A 21,686-nucleotide genomic window follows, 5' to 3' on the forward strand; every position below is an offset into this window, starting at 1 on the left:
TATAATATTGCAGTTATTCTCCCCTCCTTCTGTCCCTTTCTTACAGACATTAGGCAGGCTAGTAAGAGGTAGGCACCAGACTGAAGGTATGGATGCAAGCTCAGACTACAGACTATTTGTAGTCTGTAACCATGGATACACATGACAGTGCACTGGAGCTGGAGGCAAAAATCAGTACCTTTTTTGTAGTCAGGGCTATCGGCAGAGTTTCCTTATTCTTTATATGCACTGAAGCAGCACAACATAAATATTGGCGGGGTGGCACAGATGCTTTAAAACGAACCTGATTTATAGCGGATCATATGAGGGAGCATTTTGTAGACATGATGACTGATTAACCCCTTCCACACAGTCAATGTAGTTTTTTGTAGTTTCATTTTATTTTCCTCGACCTTCTTCCAAGAGCAACAACTCTTATATTTTGCCCCAAAATTGGAGTCGCCATTGTCTGAGTCACGTAACTTTTTTACTTTTCAGCAATTGCGCTGTGTGGGGAGGGGCTTGTTTTGTTTGCAGGGCTGACCGTTTTATAGATACAATTTTGGGGTGAACATGACAATTTGATCAATTTTTCATATTTTATTTTTTTTCCTTACGACATATACTGTACGGGTTAAATAATTTTAACATTTTGATAGCTTGGACTTTTGTGGGTGCGGCAATACCAAATATGATTATTTTTTTAAAGGGGGCGATTTGAATTTTTAGCCTTTTTGTTTGTTGTTAGTCCCTTCAGGGCACTTGAATCATCTGCGATTATCTGGTCGCTTTTTCTATATACAGCAATATAAATGTAAAGAATATAGATCCGGGCCTCCTATGACTCAAAGGAAGCCGCTCTTCACAGGCGCATAGTGGTAGCAGGTCCCTGCTGATAAGGTATTGCATCTACGCTTTGGGGGGTGGGGGGTGGGGGGTTGATGTATGGACCAGTGTACCCACTCGACTATGCTCTGTAAATGCCATCGTCAGAGACTGACAGCAGCACTTAAGGGATTAACAGTCGCTGCTTTTACAGACAGATGTTGGCTGCGTAACACAGCTAGCAGTTGCCAGATATGATCCAGGCTCAGCTCCTGAGCCCGCATCATACATGGTGAGGTGACATGTGCCATACATCTGCCAGGGATGTCAGCACGGGGTTAATATGAAGTCTTGCTGCAGGTTTTCCTTTGCATTTTTGAGAATTAGGCCCTGAACCATGTACAGGCAGAGGTGCTGCAGCATGAGCGACCTGGAAATGGTGAGTGCTGTAGATGTTCCATAATACAGAGACGGTTCACACTTTATAAAGGGCAGAGACCTGTTTAACAAGAAAACAAGGAAGGAATGTTTTATTGTGGGTGCACAGGGCAGTATGGATATATACCATCTATATACAGTAGCAGCTGTATCCATCTGCCAGGCGTCTGCCTCCCAATCTGGAGCCGATACCGATGACCGCCACGAGGAGCGAGGACCAGAGAGTTCACCGAGAACCTACAGACGACGTCCCGCCTCACGTGAAGCATTCCAGACTGCTTTTGGCCCGCTCCATCTCATGTAGGAAACTGTAAAACTGTGGCAGCGTCAGCTCTGAAAAAAAGAAATTGTTAAAGCTATTTTTTTTTTTTTTGTATATGACAAAAAAAAAATTAATACAAATAATAAGATTACTAAAAAGTCTTAAAAAGGGACAGATTTATTATGTTGGGACTTTTTGAAGTCACTTTTCCCTATACTGTATCTGTTTTGCCGTTTTTTTTGGAACCAAGTTGCACCAAGATATTCAAGTGATGTTTGATAAATTAGGCCCATCTTATGAGATTACACTTCTGTCTATAACAGTGACTCCAGCCTCTTACTCCATATTTTGCAGGAAAATGCAACTTTTTGAAACCAGAACACTACCACAAAAGCTTTCATACATGCACCCACAGCCTCACGTTTTATATTGCATAGTCGGTGGGACCACAAGTGCCAAATATCTCTTCCGGCTTCTTTAAAGAGGCCCAACTACCAGAATATTCGTATATAAACTAAGGCCAGTGCTATATTGGTGCCATCATGCGGATTCAATACATACCTTTAGTTGTGAGATCGGATATATAGTTTATGAAATACACGCAAGTAAAGTTTGTGAAATGCACTGTTATTTGAGTGACAGGTGCAACAGAATATCTAATAGGTGGGTCGGATTTTTTTTTTGTTATTCCCACTCCTGTCTGCTGCTTGTCCTTCCTCCCCCAGTAATAACAGAGACAGGGGAGGAAGGTCAGGCAGGCAGACAGGGGCGGGAATAACTAACAAAACAGTGCATTTCACAAACTTTACTTGCCTATATTTCAGAAAGTATACATCCGACCTCACAACTAAAGGCATGCATAGAATCAGCATGATAGCACCAATATAGCACTGGCTTTAGTTAATATAGGAAAATCCTGGTGGATGGTCCTCTTTAACTCCTTCATGACGTGGCTAATTTCCGTTTTTTCTTCCCAGAGTCATAACTTTTTTTTATTTTTCTGTCCACATAGAGATATGAGGGCTTGTATTTTGCAGACCGAGTTATACTTTAGAATTCAATTATTCATTTTACCATAGTGTACTAAAAACAGGGAAAAATATGCGGTAAAATTGTGGAAAAAAAACCAAAAACCGCAATTCTGACTTTTTTGGGAATTGTTTTTACAAAGTACATTATGTGGTAAATTTGACCTGGGAATATGATTCTCCTCATCAGTAAGATTATGATGATACCAGACATATACAGGTTTTTTTTATTATTATTATTATTACTATTAATTAATATTATTACTACTATTATTTTAGAGAAGAAAAAATAAACCCAGAAGGTTGTTAAAAAAAATAAATTGGGGGGGTTTGGTGTAACAACTCCCCAAATTTTTATTTTTTTTTTTTTTACAAACTTCTATTTTTTTCCTCCACTAAAATAACAATAAAAAACCTGGGCTTTTTCGGAGACCCATTAGGTTTTTACTTTTCGGTCCATGCAGCCATGTGATGGGTTATTTTTTGAGAGGTGAGCCAACGTTTTATTGATATTTTGAGGTAAATATTTGGTTTTGATCACTTGTTACAGCAATTATGGTATTTCAGCGACTAAAACAACCCCACGTAAATTAGACATTCTTGAGCTTTTTCCGTTGACGATCGGGTTAATACTTTGATACATTGGACTTTTCTGCAAGCGGCAATACCACGTGTATTTTTATTTTCTTTATTTTTAATGGAGGAAAATTGGATTGATTTGAACTTTAGTTTTTTCGGTTTGCTATTTTTACAGGATTTGTTGGTCCCTTTAGGGCACTAGAACCTGCAATCATCTGATCGCTTGTGCTATCTACAGCAATGCCATAGTATTGCTGTATATAGTAAAAATACGTAATTACTTACCGGTAATGTGTTTTTTCTGAAGCCATGACAGCACCCTTACATCGTGGTGCTGTCGTGGGTGCTGGAAAAATACGTAATTACTTACCGGTAATGTGTTTTTTCTGAACCCATGACAGCACCACGATGTAAGGGTGCTGTCATGGGTTCAGAAAAATCACATCACTGTCTCCTTTGAAGGAGAAAGGGTTTTAAAAGGGCTCCGTAATGACAAGTACGTAGGTCTTCAGCAGACCCTCTGCTGCTATAGCAGCCCATTGGCACCCCGTGATCAAGTTAGGGGCACACTGATCGGCGCCCCCCAATACCGGCACCTGTTAAATGCCACTGTCAGTTTCACAGATTAACAATATTGTGCGGCGCTTCATGCCACCCTCAATTGTTAGAGGCAGGTCCTCACTGTAATACACAGCCATTACCTGCTGAATATATAGCAAGCTCACCCTGTGAGCCCACTCCATACACGTTTCTGACTTGTCGCGAAGGGGTTAGAGGAAATGTGTCATATGATTACTGCTACCTAAACCACAAATCAGCTGATAGGTTCCCTTTAATGATTGGGCAGAGTGCTCATAGACCGCTCTGCCTGGTCTCCGAGTAATCCTAATCTGTACAGACATCAACTACCTTGTTTATACATAACATTATGGTGGCGACTCAAAGGTAATTTGTCTTTTCTGGAGCTTGTGGCCTTTACACCCTGTTGTTGGCAGATGCCCCAATGTCCTAGCATGTAGCTAGTGAATCATTGCGTTCACATGCTTGACACGCGGTCCTCTGACATAGGATTGTTACCGCTGCTGATTGTTTTCATCTTAGGCCAGATTCAGACCCCATTAATTCTGGTAAATTAGCATACAGTATGTTTATAACTATGAAATATACATTATTTTTTTTTATCCAAACCTGTGTCCTAATAGTCAGCAAAATAAAGTATATTATTCGTAGAGTTGATGTGAATCGATACGTATGATCTGGACCATCGGCCATGACAGTAATCTATAGCCACTGGACAGAATCCCTGACAACCGCCTGTTCTATTGATTAGCCGCCAACCTGGATTCACGCCATTCTTGCAGCATGACACATGACATTGCGCCAGTCAAAAGAAGGCACCACTGGATAAGAGGTGGCTCGCAGGGCTACCATCCAGCGGACATAGATTACAGTCTTGGCTGATGGGCTGGGTCCTGTGAATCAACTTGTACCAGCATTAGCCCTAATCTTTCCAGTGTCACCCTCCGGCCAGGAGCCAGAAATCCTGAATACTCACCTACGTAGATCGGCTCCAATTGGTTTCCTTTTTTAATAACCATCTTTAACTTAAAAAAAAAAAAAAGAAACAAGTGTGAGCCAAAGTGTAAAGCGAGAATCCTGGGCTGTAATATACCACGTAATACACAAACACATATACCCTGGCTAAGCATAAAAAAAATGGGTAAAAAATCCGGGAAAATGCATAAGGATGGAGCAGTTTCTAGATAAAGCGCTACAGTCCCCAATACATAAAGCCCTCAGGACGCGCAGAAATGGTCCGTTCCCCCCCGGCACCTATACAGGTTTATATCCAGTCAAAAGAATATAACCACACTTGGCTCTACCTGCAGGAATATGGTTCCAGCTTTCTCCAGTTCGCTGCTTGCTGCCGTAACTAGAATAGAGACCGGTGGTCACTGCGCTGTTATATCGATGCACTACAAGGATCAGACTGTCACTCACCCCCAAACTTCCACTCCATGTCCACCAGCTGGTTAATACTGAGCATCCGGCCCACCGCTAACCGGGCGAGAACCGGGGCATCACTGCTCCACTGCAACGGAAGCACAAAAATGTTACTTTTTACAAGAAAGAGGCCAGAATTTACTTTAACGCATTAGAGGCAGATCTTAATTTTACCACCCCCCTAAGGGCTATGCCCCCAGTAATGCATATGGACATAGCAGAAGGAGGGTATATGGAGAAACACCACGCCACTATATATGCAGGTACAAATAAAAAAAAGAGAATTTTGTTTACTTACCGTAAATTCTTTTTCTTATAGTTCCGTATTGGGAGACCCAGACATTGGGTGTTAAGCTTCTGCCTCCGGAGGACACACAAAGTACTACACTAAAAAGTGTAGCTCCTCCCTCTGAGCATATACACCCCCTGGATACCAGATCTAGCCAGTTTAGTGCAAAAGCTGAAGGAGAATAGCCACCCACAAGTAAAGATAGAGGAAGAACCGGAACAACCGGAGCCTCTGTCTACAACAACAGCCGGTGATAACACGCGGAACAAGAAACTGCCAATAGGCAACAGGGAGGGTGCTGGGTCTCCCAATACGGAACTATAAGAAAAAGAATTTACGGTAAGTAAACAAAATTCTCTTTTTCTTTATCGTTCCTATGGGAGAGACCCAGATATTGGGACGTCTCAAAGCAGTCCATGGGTGGGAATAAACAGAAAACTGAGAAGTAGGCGGAGCCTAACTTCACAAATGGGCGACAGCCGCCTGAAGGATGCATCTGCCCAAGCTCGCATCTGCCGAAGCATGAGCATGCACTTGGTAGTGCTTTGAAAAGGTATGCAGACTAGTCAAAGTGGCAGCCTGACAGACCTGCTGAGCCGTAGCCTGGTGCCTGAAAGCCCAAGAGGCACCGACAGCTCTGGTAGAGTGTGCCTTGATCCCCAGCGGGGGAGGCACCTGAGTACACTGGTAGGCATCGGAAATGGCCGACCTAATCCAACGAGCTAAGGTCGGCTTAGAAGCCGAGAGGCCCTTACGCCGACCTGTGGTTAGCACAAAAAGAGAGGTGCACCGCCTAAGAACAGCGGTGCGAGACACATAGATCCGGAGCGCCCGCACCAGATCCAGAGTATGCAACGCTTTTTCAAAGCGATGAACAGGAGCCGGACAAAAGGAAGGCAGGGAAATGTCCTGGTTAAGGTGGAAAGGAGAAACCACCTTTGGGAGAAAGTCCGGAGTCGGACGGAGAACCACCTTGTCTGGATGAAAAACCAAAAAAAGGTGACTCCGAAGAGAGCGCAGCCAAATCAGAGACTCTCCTGAGGGAAGTTATGGCCACTAGAAAGACCACCTTCTGTGAAAGACGAGACAAAGAAACCTCCCTAAGAGGCTCAAAGGGAGGCCGTGCAAGGCCGTGAGGACCAGATTGAGGTCCCAGGGATCCAAGGGCCGCCGGTAAGGCGGAATGATGTGAGACGCGCCCTGCATGAAGGTGCGTACCTGCGCCAGCCGGGCGATACGCCGCTGGAACAACACTGACAGAGCCGAGACTTGTCCCTTGAGGGAATTGAGGGATAGTCCTAGCTGCAGACCGGACTGTAGAAAAGACAGAAGGGTCGGCAAGGAAAAAGGCCAAGGAGCATGGCCGGAAGAGCGACACCAGGACAGGAAAATTCTCCAGGTCCTGTGATAGATTTTGGCCGAGGAAGACTTCCGAGCCCGAGTCATAGTGGAGATGACTTCAGGAGGAATACCAGAAGCCGTCAAGATCCAGGACTCAAGAGCCACGCCGTCAATCTGAGAGCCGCAGAATTCTGGCGGAAAAACAGACCTTGTGAGAGAAGGTCTGGACGGTCCGGAAGATGCCACGGCACGTCTACGGACAGATGGAGCAGGTCTGGGTACCAAGCTCGCCTGGGCCAGTCCGGAGCAATGAGGATGACCCGACGGCCCTCCATTCTGATCTTGCGCAGAACTCTGGGCAAGAGAGTTAGAGGGGGAAACACGTAGGACAGACGAAACTGGGACCAATCTTGAACCAGAGCGTCCGCTGCAAAGGCGTGAGGATCGTGGGAGCGAGCCACGTAAACCGGAACCTTGTTGTTGTGCCGGGATGCCATTAGATCCACTTCCGGAGTGCCCCACTTGCGGCAGATTGACCGAAACACTGCCGGATGCAGGGACCACTCGCCACTGTCCACAGTTTGACGGCTGAGATAATCTGCCTCCCAGTTTTCCACGCCTGGGATGTGGACTGCGGATATGGTGGACTTGGAGTCCTCCGTCCACTGAAGGATGCGTTGAACCTCCAACATTGCCAGGCGGCTGCGTGTCCCGCCTTGGTGATTGATGTAGGCAACCGCTGTCGCGTTGTCTGACTGGACTCTGATGTGCTTGCCCGCCAAAAGGTGGTGAAAGGCTAGGAGGGCTAGGAGCACAGCTCTGGTTTCCAGCACATTGATCGAGAGGGCTGATTCGGACGGAGTGCAAGTACCCTGTGCTCGGTGGTGGAGACATACCGCTCCCCAGCCGGATAGACTGGCATCCGTGGTGAGGATCACCCAGGACGGGGCCAGGAAGGAGCGTCCCTGAGACAGAGAGAGGAGCCGAAGCCACCACTGAAGGGAGCCCCTGGTCTGTGGCGACAGAGCCACTAACCTGTGCAAGGAGGAAGTCCGCTTGTCCCAACAGCGGAGAATGTCCAGCTGCAGAGGACGCAGATGGAACTGGGCAAAGGGAACAGCCTCCATTGACGCCACCATCTGACCCAGCACCTGCATCAGGTGCCTGATGGAATAACGGCGGGGCCTCAGCAGAGAGCGCACCGCCAGATGGAGGGACTGCTGTTTGACCAAGGGCAGCTTCACAAGTGCCGGCAGAGTCTCGAACTGCATCCCTAGGTACGTGAGACTCTGGGTCGGAGTCAGAGTGGATTTGGGCAGATTGACAAGCCACCCGAATTGGACTAGAGTGGCGAGAGTGAGCGAGACACTCCGCTGACAGTCTGCACTGGATGAAGCCTTGACTAGAAGGTCGTCCAGGTAAGGAATCACTGCCAACCCCTGGAGGTGCAGAACCGCAACCACTGCTGCCATGACCTTGGTGAATACTCGGGGGGCCGTGGCTAACCCGAAGGGGAGAGCCACGAATTGGAAATGTTCCTCTCCGATTGCAAAACGTAGCCAACACTGGTGTGAAACTGCAATTGGCACATGCAGATAGGCATCTCTGATGTCGATGGATGCCAGGAAATCTCCTTGGGTCATTGAGGCAATGACTGATCGCAGAGACTCCATGCGGAAATGTCGCACCTGAACATGCTTGTTGAGAAGCTTGAGATCCAGGATGGGCCGGAAGGAACCGTCCTTTTTGGGGACTAGGAAGAGATTTGAGTAGAAACCTCTGAACCGTTCCCGGGCGGGAACCGGTACAATTACTCCGTTGGCCTGCAAGGATGCCACGGCCTGAGAGAAGGCGGCGGCCTTGGAGCAGGGGGGAGTTGACAGAAAAAATCTGTTTGGCGGGCTGGAAGAGAATTCTATCCTGTAGCCGTGGGAGATGAAATCCCGCACCCACTGATCGGAGACGTGTTGAAACCACACGTCGCCAAAGTGGGAGAGCCTGCCACCGACTAAGGACGTTGCTGGCGCGGCCAGATAGTCAAGAGGAGGCTGCCTTAGTGGCAGCAGCTCCTGCGGTCTTCTGTGGACGCGCCTTTGTGCGCCAGTTGGATTTTTGGTCCTTGGCTGAGTTAGTGGACGAGGCCGAGGGCTTAGAGGATGACCAGTTGGAGGAACGAAAGGAACGAAACCTCGACTGGTTCCTACCCTGGGCAGGTTTCCTGGTTTTAGTTTGTGGCATGGAAGTACTCTTCCCGCCAGTAGCTTCCTTAATAATTTCATCCAGTTGTTCACCGAATAGCCTGGATCCAGCAAAAGGGAGCCCAGCAAGGTACTTCTTTGAAGAAGCATCTGCCTTCCACTCTCGAAGCCACAAGATCCTGCGGATAGCAAGGGAATTAGCCGAAGCCACCGCAGTGCGGTGAGAAGCCTCCAGCATAGCAGACATGGCATAGGATAAAAAAGCTGAAGCTTGGGAAGTTAAGGCAACCATTTCGGGCATAGATTCCCTGGTGAGGGAATGCATCTCCTCTAGAGAAGCAGAGATGGCTTTGAGAGCCCACACTGCTGCAAAAGATGGGGAGAACGAGGCCCCTGCCGCCTCATATACAGATTTGGCCAGAAGGTCAACCTGGCGGTCAGTGGAATCCTTAAGAGAGGTGCCATCAGCCACTGATAAAACTGTCCGGGCTGAGAGTCTAGACACCGGAGGGTCTACCTTTGGTGAATGAGCCCCACTCCTTGACCACCTCAGGTGGAAAGGGAAAACGGTCATCAGAACCACGCTTTGGGAAGCGTTTGTCAGGACAGGCCCTAGGCTTGGTCACAGTGGCCTGAAAACTGGAGTGGTTAAAGAACACACTCCTTGTCCTCTTACGCAAGGTAAACTGGTGCTTTTTTGCCAGAGAGGGTTGCTCCTCTGATACTGGCGGATTGAGGTCCAGTACAGAATTAATGGACGCAATCAAATCACTAACATCTGAGTCACTTTCGGACAGATCAATGGGGCACATGGAGGTAGCCTCCGAGCCCCCAGTAATGGCATCCTCCTCGTCCTGCGAGTCAGCTCTTGAATCAGAGCCGCGGGACGAGGAAGGAGAGGGAGCCCTGCGTCTCCTCTTAGGAGGACGGGGTCTGGGACCAGATGAAAAATCCTCTGTGAGCTCCGCTGAGAGAGCCCTAGCAGCAGAGGCGCCCTGAGAAGGGGGCTGATGCATGGTCAGCAAAGTTCGGGACAGCTGTCCCATGGAGTCGGCAAAAGACTGGGAGATTGACCTAGAGAAGGATTCTACCCAAGCCGGGGGTTCAGCCACCGGAGCCGGAGCAGCCGGAGGGACCACTGAGGGTGCGATTCCAGGCTGAGGCATTGTCAGGTTAGAGCAGGCATCACAATGTGGATATGTGCTCGGTTCAGGCAGTATGAGCTTACATGCAGTGCATATAGAGTACAGCCTTGCAGCCTTGCTCCTCGTGTGAGACATGCTGCTGAAGTGGGGGCTCTGAGCCAGAATGACCCCCAGAGAGTATATAAGCAGTTCCACAACCGGAGGTTGTGGCTTACCAGACCGTTTGTGTGCCCTCCAGATCCCACAGCCCGGACCCCCAAGCAGCTTAGCAGGGATGCTGCAGCCAGCGCCGAAAACGCTGATAAAATGGCGCCGGAGCGAGGAGAGGGGGCGGGACCTGCTCTGAGAGCGGGATCTGGAGGGCCAAGGAGATTTACAGGGGAGGGGACATGTGCTCAGAGAGGAGTGTCCCTCCCCTGTGCCGAACGGCCACTGGGCGGAGCCGCACTGTCCCTCTGCATGATTGACATGCAAGGGCAGTGAAATCGAAAGTAGGCCTCCGGCGAAGCCGAGGCCTAAATTTAAGCGATGCGGCCGTCGAGCAGGCACCCTCGGCGCGGTTCTCAGGCGACAACCAGAGAACCGGCCGGAAATGTCAAAACAGTTACACAGCACACTCTCCCCAACAATAAAGTACAAGGGACCCCCCGGGTATAAACGTCTCAGATACTTAGCTTGCTGAGACGCAGGGTTCCAAGTCCCTGGGGATGAGTGCTCCATCCAGCAGGATCCTGAAGGGCTGCGGATGGAGACCGGCCTCCTGCAAAGCAAGGAGAACCGTGCTGGCTCCCACTTCAAGCCAGAGCCCGAGGGATGGTGAAGGAGCGCGGCATGTAAGGCTCCAGCCTTGGATTCAACCTTAACAACACCGCCGACACAGTGGGGTGAGAAGGGACATGCCGGGAGTCCAGGCTTGGACCCGCTTTTCTTCAAAAAACTTTCCAAAATGAAAAATCAGATGAGAATGCATGGGTGGATGTATGCCTCCTGAACACAAAGCAATGAAATGGCTAGATCTGGTATCCAGGGGGTGTATATGCTCAGAGGGAGGAGCTACACTTTTTAGTGTAGTACTTTGTGTGTCCTCCGGAGGCAGAAGCTATACACCCAATGTCTGGGTCTCCCATAGGAACGATAGAGAAAAGCTTTTAATGGTGCAGTGGCAAAAAAATGAATATGGCCTACGTTTCGCTCATCCAACCTTGTTCATGCACCTCCAATTCTATTCTCCTCTCTCGACTGTGAACAAGGTCAGATGACCGAAATGTTGGCCATATTCTTTGTACAGATTATTTTTTTGCCGCTGCTCTATTAAAATCCTTTTTCATTTGCACCTGCATATCTAGGGCCTTAGTGTTTCTCTGTTATATCCAGTGTATTCAACCACTGAGCACTACTATTATTACACAGACTACTGAGTGCCCACCATTTGTTCTATATAACAGAGGGAGAGGACACCCCACCGGGAGCCTCGGTGCCACCATGTATTTCATGGCTACTTGTTTGTCTTCTAAGGAACCTGTCAGCAGATTTTTGTCCCATAAACCAAACACATTTATGATAGGTCATTGTAATTTAGATTAAATCCATATCTCCTTATTTTGGATATTTTTGCTTCTGTTCTAAATGAATCCCTCATCTAATATTAAGTGTAGGCTGTCTGGCACTGCGCTCACAGCTCTCAATCATCGTTCCCCGCTTGCAGTCTTCTGAAGCTCTTGGAAACGACAGGTAACGCTTCTCCGAGTCACCTGCCTACCCTCTTCATAATCTCATCGCAGCCATTCCTGGTGGCAGTGCATGCACAGGTAAGTCCTGATGATGCAGTAGGATAACACTATGCAACTGTGCATGCGCCATCTACTCTGAGAAGACAACCGGTGTTAGAAGTGATGGCGTCTGAGCAAGACAAATGGGGGGATATAAGTTGCTCAGACAAGAATCACCTGTCAGTCAGGGACAGAGACAACCGATTTATGAATCGCAATCATTTTAACAAATTTCTGAGCTGTCAAAGGTTCAATTGCTGAGGATCAGACTACAGAGAACACCACTGGGGCAGAAGGGATCAGCTGGTTTTTCTCCAGAAAGCAGAGTGAGTATTGTAAGGAGTCAGAGGACGTCTGTACCCGATGAATCTGTACTCCGCACCCTCAAACTTCTCAGGAAACGTGGTAAAAACACCAAACTCAGCACTTCTGCCTCTTTGTTTTAGTGATTGATGCGAGTCTCAGCACTCAAATCTACTGATGTGTGAGCACTACCATGCTCCGGTGCTCGGTACTCAATACGAGCAGTCGAACGTTCGGACGGGCGCGACTCGAGCGCCCGAATATAATGGAAGTCAATGGGGAACTTGAGCATTTTTCTGGAAGATTTCTTAGAAAAATACTCGAGTACCCCCATTGACTTCCATTACACTCGGGTGCTCGAATTGTGCCCATATGAGCATTCAAGTGCTTGTTACAAGCACCCGAGCATTGTAGTGCTCGCTCATCCCTACTCAGATCCTCACCGATGATGACTTCTAATAGATACCCGCTAAACAATTGTTTCTTCTCACCTCGTTTGCAAAAATCTGGGCTTTTTCTTCATCCAATCCTGCAGATAAAAAAGCATACAGATCACGAATCCCATCAATGCACGCAGAGAGGTACTATATACTATCCTCACCTAGAACAACCAGGTCAGACTGCAGCTCCTCCGACTTCAGACTCCTCCTCAGAGCACCTGCAAAAGCAAGGATAGAATTAACCACTAACAGTAAGGGGCAACTACCCCTGGACCTGCTGGACCCCAAACAAACCTTGTGCAGAGTGACCCTGAAGTCATGTGTTACTCCGCTCTCTTCTAAATACCCTACTGAAAGTATTAGAGGAGGCAGATGGAAGAGTAAAGGCCGCTTTACACGCTGCGATCTCGCTAGCGAGATCGCTAGCGTGCGTACCCGCCCCCATGGTTTGTGCGTCACAGGCAAATCGCTGCCTGTGGCGCACAAAATCGCGCAGACCCGTCACACTACTTATCTGCCTAGCGATGTCGCTGTGACCGGCGAACCGCCTCCTTTCTAAGGGGGTGGTTCGTTCGGGGTCACAGCGACGTCACATCTCCGCCCAATAAAAGCGGAGGGGTGGAGATGAGCGGGACGAAACATCCCGCCCACCTCCTTCCTTCCTCATTGCGGGTGGCTACAGGTAAGGTGAGGTGAGGTTCCTCGCTCCTGCGGCGTCACACGTAGCGACGTGTGCTGCTGCAGGAACGACGAACAACATCGTACCTGCAGCAGCAATGATAATTGGGAAGAGGGGGGCATGTCACCGATTAGCGATTTTGCACGTTTTTGCGACGATTCAAATTCGCTCATAGTGGTCACACGCAACGACATCACTAACACAGCCGGATGTGAGTCACAAATTCCGTGAGCCCAACGACATCGCTTTAGCAATGTCGCTGCATTCAAAGCGGCCTTAACACAAAAAACTAAGACTACCGGCACAATCATTTTCTTACCAAAGGTATATCATACAGGCTGCAATGGTTTCGGTGGTGTGGACACTTAAATAAGCAGCGGGTTAATTCAGACTCTGAATCTTCACCCACATGTATGTGAAGATGGGGTGAAGTCCAAGTTGAAATTCCTGCCAAATCCGCAGTGACATTTGGATAAAGTAGATGTAGATTATGTGGATTTTACAGGTGATTTGTGGAGAATTTGTATCCAAATCTGCAGTGGAAAATCCCCCCTGCGTGCAGGGAACATGGGCGAATGTTCACACGTGTTATTCAGGCAGGTTCAGAGCTCCAAAGATTGGTTCTAATATTTCTATGTAAAAAGGACTCGCTGTCCACATGCTCAGTCTTGTACGTGCCTCCGGTTTCCAAAAATGCCAAACGGCTAAAAGAAGTGACCCAACCATTCTCCCGGCGTCCTCCACTTGGAACATGCCTCATAAATTACAATAGAAGTCAGAAGAAAGGCCCCCCCCCAAAAAAAAACGCCAGGAAAATGCCTGGGTGTCTTCTGGAGCATTTCTGCCTAAAAGAAAAAAAAAACAAAAAACACCTGAGTGTTACTCATTGCTTAAAGGGAGCCTGTCAGGTCCAATATGCACCCAGAACCACGAGCAGTTCTGGGTGTATATTGCTAATCTCTGCCTTAGGCTGCTTTCACACCTCCGGTTTTTGCTGTGCGACACAATCCGGCTCTTTGCAGAAAAAAATGCAACCGTTTTTTTTTGCGCCGGTTGCGTTTTTTTCGCATAGACTTTCATTAGTGCAGGTTTGTGCCGCATGGCCTTGCGTTCGGTCCGGTTTTTGCCGGATGCGGCATATTTAGCCCATGCGGCGGCCGGATGGAACGTTGCCTGGCACGTTTTTTTGTCCGGCAAAAAACCCCGCATCGCGCCGCATCCTGCCGATGCGGCGCTTTTTCCAATGCATGCCTATGGATGCCGGATGCGGCAAAAACCGCATCCGGCCGCCGCATGCGTTTTTTTGCACTGTGCATGCTCAGTAGTGTGCCGCAACCGGCAAAAAACGGACGGGCAGCATGTAAAAACGTATGCAAAGGATGCGTTTTTTTCGCCGCATTCGTTGCATAGGTTTTAGAGCTGGATTTGGCCGCACTGCTAAAACCAGATGTGTGAAAGCAGCCTTACCGTCCCTGTATACACTAGCATAGATAAAGAGATCTTTAGGAAAAGTATTTCTAAAAATCTTTCATCTTACGCTAATGAGCGCAGAGACTAGTCCCAAGTGCATTAGTTCCCTTGGCTAGTCGGCCCCTTTAGCATGTAAGCACATCCCTGTGGGCGTACTAACATGCTAATGAATGCACAGCATCAGAGGCATGGTTGATCTCCTCGCTCTCTGTTGCCACTGCCCCTGACGCTGGATTTTGGCTAAGTGCGTGTGATCAGAAGTTCCAGACTTCCAGTCATGTGTACTATGAAAGTGGGTGTATGCGTCCCAGCTTCAAACTGGTGTAGTGCGCATGACCGGGAGTCCGGGGTCGTTCTGATCGTGCGCACCGAGCCAAAAACCAGCATGGGCAGCAGAGAGGTGAGGGCGACCATGCCTCTGACGCTGAACATAAATTAGCAAGTTAGCATGGCCACAGGGGTGTACTTACTTCTCTTGGCTAGTCGGCCCCCTTAGCATGTAACGCCCTTGCGACTAGTTGCTGGTCTCATTAGCATATAAGAGCTTTGGAAATACTTTTTCTAAAGATGTCATTATCTAAACTAGTGTATACAGGATTAGCAATGTGTACCCAGTACCAGCTTGTAGCTCTGTGTGCATATTGCACCTGACAGGTTCCCTTTAATGGACATAAAAAAAACAGCAGATTGCTCAAAAAGAGTTACAAAAAAAGAAAAAAAAAATACTCAAAAGTCACCTCCCCCCTCAAAAAAACGCTTAAGACACAAACAAAAAATGTTTACAAATCTCTTCAGGAATGCTCGATAAGTTGTGCAAAAAGAGGCTTCAAGAGGAAAAAAAAAAAATGCTGGCACTTCTGCAAGTCTGAAAAAACCCCACTCTGTTCACAAACCCTTAGGCTGCATGCCCGCCATTAGTTTTTGGCACTGTGTATTTTCGCATTTGTCTAACATGAAAAACTACCCAAATAGTCATAGTTTGCACTTCCCACTCCATATGAAATGGTGACCATGGTGGAGTCCGGCTCTTCTCCCCAATAATGAGTAGTGGAGACAAGCAAGCGGCCATTGTGGGATCCGGCTCATCTCCCCAATAATGAGTAGAGGAGACGAGCAGGCGAAAATGGTGGGGTCTGGCTCTTCTCCCCAATGAGTAGTGGAGATGAGCAGGCAAGAATGGTGGGGTCCAGCTCATCTCCCCAATAATGAGTAGTGGAGACGAGCAGGAGACCATGGTGGGGTCCGGCTCTTCTCCCCAATAATGAGTAGTGGAGACGAGCAGGTAACCATGGTGTGGTCCAGATCATCTCCCCAATAACGAGTAGTGGAGACGAGCAGGTGACCATGGTGTGGTCCAGATCATCTCCCCAATAATGAGTAGTGGAGACGAACAGGAGACCATGGTGGGGTCCAGCTCATCTCCCCCAATAACGAGTAAATTAGATGAGCAGGCGACCATGGTGGGGTCCGGCTCGTATCCCCAATAATGAGTAGAGGAGACAAGCAGGCGACCATGGTGGGGTCCGCCTCATATCCCTAATAATGAGTAGTGGAGACGAGCAGGCGACATTGTGGGGTCCAGCTCATCTCCCCCAATAAAGAGTAGTGGAGACGAGCAGGTGACCATGGTGGGGTCCAGCTCATCTCCCCCAATAACGAGTAGTGGAGACGAGCAGGTGACCATGGTGGGGTCCAGCTCATCTCCCCCAATAACGAGTAGTGGAGACGAGCAGGCGACCATGGTGGACTCCAGCTCATATCCTTAATAATACGTAGAGGAGACGAGCAGGCAACCATGGTGGGGTCCGCTTCGTATCCCCAATAATGAGTAGTGGAGACGAGCAGGCGACCATGGTTGGGTCCTGCTCATCTCCCCCAATAATGAGTAGTGGAGACGAGCAGGCAACCATGGTGGGGTCCGCCTCGTATCCCAAATAATAAGTAGTGGAAACGAGCAGGCGACCATGGTTGGGTCCAGCTCATCTCCCCCAATAATGAGTAGTGGAGACAAGCAGGCGACCATGGTGGGGTCCGGCTCATATCCCCAATAATGAGTAGTGGAGACGAGCAGGCGACCATGGTGGGGTCCGGCTTATACCCCCCAAATAATGAGTAGTGGAGACGAGCAGCGAACACAGTGGAGTTCGACTCACACCCCCAATAATGAGTAGTGGAGACGAGCAGGCGACCATGGTGGGGCCCAGCTCATCTCCCCAATAATGAGCAGTGGAAACGAGCAGGCGACCATGGTGGACTCCAGCTCATATCCCCAATAATGAGTAGAGGAGACGAGCAGGCAACCATGGTGCGTCCGCCTCGTATCGCCAATAATGAGTAGTGGAGACGAGCAGGTGACCATCCCCAATAATGAGTAGTGGAGACGAGCAGGCGACCATGGTGGGGTCTGGCTCTTCTCCCCAATAATGAATAGTGGAGACGAGCAGGCGACCATGGTGGGGTCCAGCTCATCTCCCCCAATAATGAGTAGTGGAGACGAGCAGGTGACCATGGTGGGGTCCAGCTCGTATCCCCAATAATGAGTAGTGGAGACGAGCAGGCGACCATGGTTGGGTCCAGCTCATCTCCCCCAATAATGAGTAGTGGAGACGAGCAGGTGACCATGGTGGAGTCCGGCTCATATCCCCAATAATGAGTAGTGGAGACGAGCAGGCGACCATGGTGGGGTCTGGCTCTTCTCCCCAATAATGAATAGTGGAGACGAGCAGGCGACCATGGTGTGGTCCGGCTCATATCCCCAATAATGAGTAGTGGAGACAAGCAGGTGACCATGGTGGGGTCCAGCTCATATCCCCAATAATGAGTAGTGGAGACGAGCAGGTGACCATGGTGGGGTCCAGCTCATATCCCCAATAATGAGTAGAGGAGACGAGCAGGTGACCATGGTGGGGTCCAGCTCATCTCCCCAATAATGAGTAAATTAGATGAGCAGGCGACCATAGTGGGGTCCACCTCTTATCTCCAATAATGAGTAGTGGAGACGAGCAGGTGACCACCTGGAGGGCTAAAGCATCCACCGGTTCTGGACGACGTGTAGCTGCAGCAGGAGGAGCGGGGGGGGAAGGGTGTAGAACGCGGGGAGCGAATACTGGTCGGGCGCAGTCTCATACTCACCGTTCAGAATGAGTAGGACGCTCCTCACGATACTTTTTAAAGGGCTCAGGCTGATCCCGTTGTCTTTGGCGAATTCTTCAAGCTGAGAAGTGAACTGATCCACCTGCAGGAAAAGAAACTAAGTCCTGCCCCGCAGCATGATGAGTGAGGGCGCAGCTAAGGGTGCGAAGGAAACTTACCTCTCTCTGCTCCTTGAGGAAGGAAAATATCACCGAGCACAGACGGGAGACCTGCTGGAGAGAAAGTAACAGGCAGCGCATCAGTGCAAGGGCGGGAGAAAGAAAGCCCGAGACATCAGGATGGAGGGGTCTGCCTCACCAGAACTATATTATAGGGGGGGGTCACCACTAAAGGGAGCAGATCCCCAACTAAGACAAGCACATGTAGCATTACTGTACTCCAGAGCTGCACCCTGCTTCACACATTTCTTGCTTGCCCGGCGTCTGTAAAGAGGGTGGGCTAGTGATTTGTATTCTGGCTAGTGTCCTATATACACCAGGCCCCGTACAGTCATCTGATGTAAGAAATAGGAACTGCAGCCAGTCTTAAGGTACCGTCACACTAAGCAACTTACCAGCGATCCCAACAACGATAGGGATCGCTGGTAAGTTGCTAGGAGGTGGCTGGTGAGATGTCACACTGCGACGCTCCAGCGATCCCACCAGCAACCTGACCTGGCAGGGATCGCTGGAGCGTGGCTACACGAGTTGCTGGTGAGCTCACCAGCAACCAGTGACCAGCCCCCAGCGCCGCGTGGAAGATGCTGCGCTTGGTAACTAAGGTAAATATCGGTAACCAACCCGATATTTACCTTGGTTACCAGTGCACGGAGCTGCACGTGCAGAGAGCAGGGAGCAGCGCACACTGAGCGCTGGCTCCCTGCTCTCCTAGTTACAGCACACATTGGGTTAATTACCCGATGTGTGCTGCAGCTAAATGTGCACAGAGCAGGGAGCAGCGCACACTGAGCGCTGGCTCCTTGCTCTCCTACTTACAGCACACATGGGGTTAATTACCCGATGTGTGCTGCAGCTACATGTGCACAGAGCAGGGAGCAGCGCACAATGCTTAGCGCTGGCTCCCTGCTCTCCTACTTACAGCACACATCAGGTTAATTAACCCGATGTGTCCTGCAGCTACATGTGCACACAGCAGGAACCGGCACTGACAGAGCGGCGGAGGCTGGTATCGAAGGTAAATATCGGGTAACCAAGGACAGGGCTTCTTGGTTACCCGATGTTTACATTGGTTACCAGCCTCCGCAGAAGCCGGCTCCTGCTGCCTGCACATTTAGTTGTTGCTGTCTCGCTGTCACACACAGCGATCTGTGCTTCACAGCGGGACAGCAACAACTAAAAAATGGCCCAGGACATTCAGCAACAACCAACGACCTCACAGCAGGGGCCAGGTTGTTGCTGGATGTCACACACAGCAACATCGCTAGCAACATCGCTGCTACGTCACAGAAGTTGTTCGTTAGCAGCGATGTTGCTTAGTGTGACGGGGCCTCTAGAGGAGCTAAACAAACGGACGGCAAGTTTACTGACTGATAAGCAGAATAGTGAGTGCAGCTCTGGAGGCAAAATACAGGATGTAAATGAGGCTCAGTACAGGATAAGTAATGTAATGTATGTACACAGTGACTGCACCAGCAGAATAGTGAGTGCCGCTCTGGAGTATAATACAGGATGTAGCTAAGAATCAGTACATGATCAGTATTGTATATACACAGTGACTTCACCAGCAGAATAGCGAGTGCAGCTCTGGAGTATAATACAGGATATAACTCAGGATCAGAACAGGATAAGTAATGTATATACACAGTGACTTCACCAGCAGAATAGTGAGTGCAGCTCTGGAGAATAAGGCTATGTGCGCACGTGTGCGTATTGCCTGCAGTTACGCTGCGATCTGCACCGCAGCGTAACTGCATGCGTCCTGCGTCCCCTGCACAATCTATGAAGATTGTGCATGAGACGTGCGCACGTGGCGTATTAGAACGCAGCAATTCGGCTGCTGCCCGAAGCATGCGTTCTAAGAAATGACATGTCACTTCTTTCGTGCGCTTTGCATGCTGTCTATAGGGAGAGGCAACATGCAGAGAGCACGAATTCTGCAGGCACCAGGCGCTTCAGAACGGAGCTTTTCAGCTGCGCTCTGAAGCGGACCTTTTGTATGCGGTGCAGAGCGCACATAGCCATACACAGGATGTAACTGAGGCTCAGAACAGGATAAGTAATGTAATGTATGTACACAGTGACTGCACCAGCAGAATAGTGAGTGCAGCTCTGGAGTATAATACAGAATGTAACACAGGATCAGTAATGTAATGTATGTACACAGTAACACCACCAGCAGAATAGTGAGTGCAGCTCTGGAGTATAATACAGAATGTAACACAGGATCAGTAATATAATGTCTGCACACAGTGACTCAACCAGCAGAATAGTGAGTGCAGCTCTGGAGTATAATACAGGATGTAACTCAGGATCAGTACAGGATAAGTAATGCATGTACACAGCAACTGCACCAGCAGAATAATGAGTGCAGCTCTGGAGTATAATACAGGATATAACTCAAGATCAGTACAGTTTAAGTATTGTCATGTATGTACACAGTCACTGCACCAGCAGAATAGTGAGTGCAGCTCTGGAGTTTAATACTGGATGTAGCTCAAGATCAGTGCAGGATACAAGGTACGCCTATGGCAGATTTCCCCCCTCTGACTTGCAGCTAGCTCCAGTCCCTCAGCTCTTACCTCCCCGGACATCTGCCTCATATTCTGGATGTCAGAAGCCACAGAGTCCGGCAGAGGAGCCACAGAACAGCGCAGCGCCATGATGGCAGAATTCAAGCACCGCCCTGATCACACATCATGTGACCTTCATACAGCCAGACGCTAGAGGGCGCCATAAGGATCCGTCACTGCATTTCCTGGATGAACAGACAGCGAGAAAAGTGTCGCTCCTAGATGAGTTCGCCATGTTATTGGTGGTTTTGTCATCTATACCTCAGGCACAAAACTAATTAATCATTTTATTTATTACAGGAGTAATATTATTACAGGAATATAATCAATGCTCTTGCAGTTATAGATAACTGCACAGAGTTTTATTACACATGTGTGATCATATATAACCTGAATGGGTATTATCACTGCTCCTGCATACACAAGCGGTGACAGGGAAATAATACCTGTATATAAACTATAGGACGGTTTTATTGTTTCCACTTTGGGGTACATATGTTTTGTATCTCTAGGATAGTGCGGTGCTCGAAAAGCCACAAAGCACAATTGTGGCGTTTGGATTTTTCCTCTCTACACTACTTACTATGGAGGTTCATTAGTTTGATCATTTGATAGGCCGGGGTTTTATGCACACGATCATATCACATTTATTTGATTAATTCCTTCATTTAATAAAAAATAGCAATTTATACTTTTATATATAATTTTTTCATATTTTTAAAAACTGTTAATATTTACTCTACTTTTGGAACTTGCACCTGCAGCAATTTGCTCACTTATACTATATACTGTATACTGTGCTGGCTTTTTGTTTTTTCTTCATTGAATTGGTCGGTGGTTGACCTCCACCTTGCTATGCACCCCAATTTGGGATGTATTCCACCTGTCTAGATTTTGGCGGTTGGTGACTGTTCACATTGTCATCAGGCCTTGTCCACAGGCTATTTACTTCATGCAGCATTTGCTTGGACCTGTCTCGCCCACAGCCATGACTCAGTCATGGGTACGGGATTATCAAAGAAAAAACTGGAGGAAAACAGTCTTTCCCTGAAGAAG

At 48.6% G+C, this 21,686-nt stretch overlaps 1 protein-coding gene across 1 annotated transcript; it reads right to left on the reverse strand.

Annotated features, from left to right (window-relative positions):
* Positions 1-1,285: 1,285 nt before the first annotated feature.
* Positions 1,286-20,743, reverse strand: COMMD7 (COMM domain containing 7). Its single transcript, XM_075347820.1, has 9 exons — positions 20,640-20,743; positions 18,061-18,114; positions 17,882-17,984; positions 12,762-12,818; positions 12,652-12,689; positions 5,113-5,203; positions 4,995-5,044; positions 4,667-4,715; positions 1,286-1,575 (listed from the first exon to the last, which is right to left on the reverse strand). The coding sequence occupies exons 1-9, from the start codon at positions 20,718-20,720 to the stop codon at positions 1,499-1,501; spliced, it is 600 nt and encodes a 199-aa protein (XP_075203935.1). The 5' UTR covers positions 20,721-20,743; the 3' UTR covers positions 1,286-1,498.
* Between the last annotated feature and the right edge of the window lie 943 nt (positions 20,744-21,686).

This window comes from Anomaloglossus baeobatrachus, chromosome 5, assembly GCF_048569485.1.
Source record: "Anomaloglossus baeobatrachus isolate aAnoBae1 chromosome 5, aAnoBae1.hap1, whole genome shotgun sequence".
NCBI classification, from domain to species: domain Eukaryota; kingdom Metazoa; phylum Chordata; class Amphibia; order Anura; family Aromobatidae; genus Anomaloglossus; species Anomaloglossus baeobatrachus.